This window comes from Sardina pilchardus, chromosome 12 (genome assembly GCF_963854185.1).
Source record: "Sardina pilchardus chromosome 12, fSarPil1.1, whole genome shotgun sequence".
NCBI classification, from domain to species: domain Eukaryota; kingdom Metazoa; phylum Chordata; class Actinopteri; order Clupeiformes; family Clupeidae; genus Sardina; species Sardina pilchardus.
This window is the reverse complement of record NC_085005.1, coordinates 31627307-31629806: the sequence shown is the minus strand read 5'-3', so window position 1 is coordinate 31629806 and position 2500 is coordinate 31627307. Positions and strand designations below refer to the sequence as shown.

Below are 2500 nucleotides of genomic sequence, written 5' to 3'. Positions count from 1 at the left end.
CCTGAGGCAGCTCCCCCCAGGCCCACAGCATGGCTGGATTGTCCTGCTTGGACTCGGACTGCTTAGTGACCAGCTCTGAGTCACTCTTAGGGGTGGAGGGCCTGGACGTGCCTGGGCTGCAGAGAGAGAGAGAGAGAGAGAGAGAGAGAGAGAGCGAGAGAGAGAGAGAGAGAGAGAGAGAGAGAAGCAGAGAGGGGGAGAAGTAAGGATGGGATGAGCGAGAGCAAGAGGACAGAAAGAGGAGCCGAGAGAAAGAGCAAGAGAGAGAGAGAGAGAGAGAGAGAGAGAGAGAAATGTGAGAAGAGAGAGATATTTAATACATCTTTCAGCACGAGTGTTGCTTTCATTCGTTTCAGCATTTTAGAGTAATGATACCTAAGACATGTGTGTGTGTGTGTGTGTGTGTGCATTAGACCGCATGTGAACGTGTGTGCATTTGTGTGTGTGTGTGTGTGTGTGTGTGTGTGTGTGTGTGCAAGTGTGTGCAAGTGTGTGCAAGTGTGTGTGTGTGTGTGTGTGTGTGTGTGTGTGTGTGTGTGTGTGTGTGTGTGTGTGTGTGTGTGTGTGTGTGTGTGTGTGCTGGTCACCTCTGAATAGGGCTCCAGTCTCCGTCTGAGCAAGCGTACACAGTGGTGGGCTTAAAAGTGCTGCTGGATGTGCCTCCATTAGCTATCATGTCTCGCAGTGAGGTCCTGAAACACAGATAGAGAGATAGAGAGAGAGAACAGATAGAAAGAGAGAGTGAGAACAAATAGAGAGAGCGAGAGAAAGAGAGAGAGAGAGAGAGAGAGAACAGATAGAGAGAGAGAGAGAGAGAGAGAGAGAGAGAGAGAGAGAGAGAGAGAACAGATAGAGAGAGAGAGAGAGAGAGAGAGAGAGAGAGAGACACTTAGTGCCATGTGCTTAGCATGTCTCTCTGTCCTGTGTGGCTATTCTTGTGTATCTTAGAGGTTGGCCACAGAGATTGCTGGTGGACGCTGTTACACTGAAAAGCTTTTAACAAGCGAGACTGATTTAGACAGTGCAGACGAGTCCATAAGAACACAGCCCAGTGGCTGATTTAGACAGTGCAGACGAGTCCATAAGAACACAGCCCAGTGGCTGATTTAGACAGTGCAGACGAGTCCATAAGAACACAGCCCAGTGGCTGATTTAGACAGTGCAGACGAGTCCATAAAGACACAGCCAGGTTCATTGTCTTGTCTGTAGATGCCCCAGTGCATTGTGGGTAGTCCAGCAGTGGGACTCCCAAGCACAGCCAGCTTCTGACACACAGCAAGAGGAAGCTAAACACAAGCTTTTGTGCTCAGAGTTCTCTCACTCACACACATCTCTCACTCACACACACACTCTCTCTCTCTCTCTCTCTCTCTCTCTATCTCTCTCTCCTTCTCTCAGTCTCAATTCAACTCAATTTCAGTTCAAAAGTGCTTTATTGGGATGAAAAATAGTTAGACATTTGTATTGCCAAAGCAATTATTACATTCAGGTATTGAACATACAGGTCACTCACTCACACACACACTCTCACTCACAATCTCTCTCTCCCTCTCTCTATCTCTCTCTCTCCCTCTCTCTCTCTCTCTCCCTCTCTCTCTCTCTCACTCCAGTCATTAAGTTAGAGCAATGAGCTGGAGACACATAACCTCTCTTCTGGTCAGTGTAATTCTGCTGCTGCTACTCAACTGCTGTGTGTGCATACTGTACCCTCCATTGATATCATTCCCGTTAGCGCCTTGGACAACCCACCAACTCATGGAATACCACCGCAGCCGTGATAACTAAGCCTTTCCAGTACGGATTTACAGTACAGCGCCTGGACTTACAGTGCAGCGGAGTGACCGGCGTGATCCTACAGGATCAGGGGCCAGGGTGAGGGGGCAGTGATACCCTCATGAATAGAGTGTGTTCTTTAGGTATTTACAACACAACTAAAAACGTGCCAGCAAAAACACTACGGCGGAAAAAAAAACAAAACAAGTCTGAATGGCAACGGTCAGCGATCGTGCACGGGCGATTTCAAGCCAGTGACATTTTTTGGTCACATTCAACCACCGTCTTCTCACTGCTAACTGCCCATTCCGTGAGTACTCTGTAAAAAGACTCAGCTCTCAAAACTGGACACAAACCAAGTGGGGGCAGCCTGTCTCCCAAACAAAAACAAAACCCTGTGTGGAGCTGGGAAGGGAGGGGTCTGTGTGGAGCTGCTCTGGGAAGGGAGGGGTCTGGTTTGGTTTGCTGCTTGGTTACATTATAATGTACGTTGTTTTGTTTCGGACCGAAGCCATCTGTTAATGATTTTAAACATGAGCATTAACATAATTCTTTCATTAAATATAAATAAGTAAATATCATAACTGTCCATCAGCCTCAGCAGTGGGCGAAGGCACAGGTACTGTCCATCACTACGGTAACAGACAGATACCGTATATGCTCTGTGGGAGGATTGGACTCATCATGAGAATGACGGACTCTCGTACTGTACCTGCTGGAGTCTGGA

The 2500-nt window shown here is 47.8% G+C and overlaps 1 protein-coding gene across 1 annotated transcript in view; it reads right to left on the bottom strand.

The window, feature by feature from the left end:
* lpin1b (lipin 1b) overlaps window positions 1-2500 on the bottom strand; it is a 35611-nt gene that overhangs the window by 18656 nt on the left and 14455 nt on the right. Inside the window, exons 5-6 of the mRNA XM_062551031.1 lie at window positions 588-692; window positions 1-116 (exon numbers count right to left, since the gene is read on the bottom strand). The exon at window positions 1-116 is cut by the window's left edge and continues 8 nt beyond it. Of these exons, the coding sequence (XP_062407015.1) occupies window positions 1-116; window positions 588-692 (221 nt within the window). The remainder of the gene's footprint in view (window positions 117-587; window positions 693-2500) is intronic.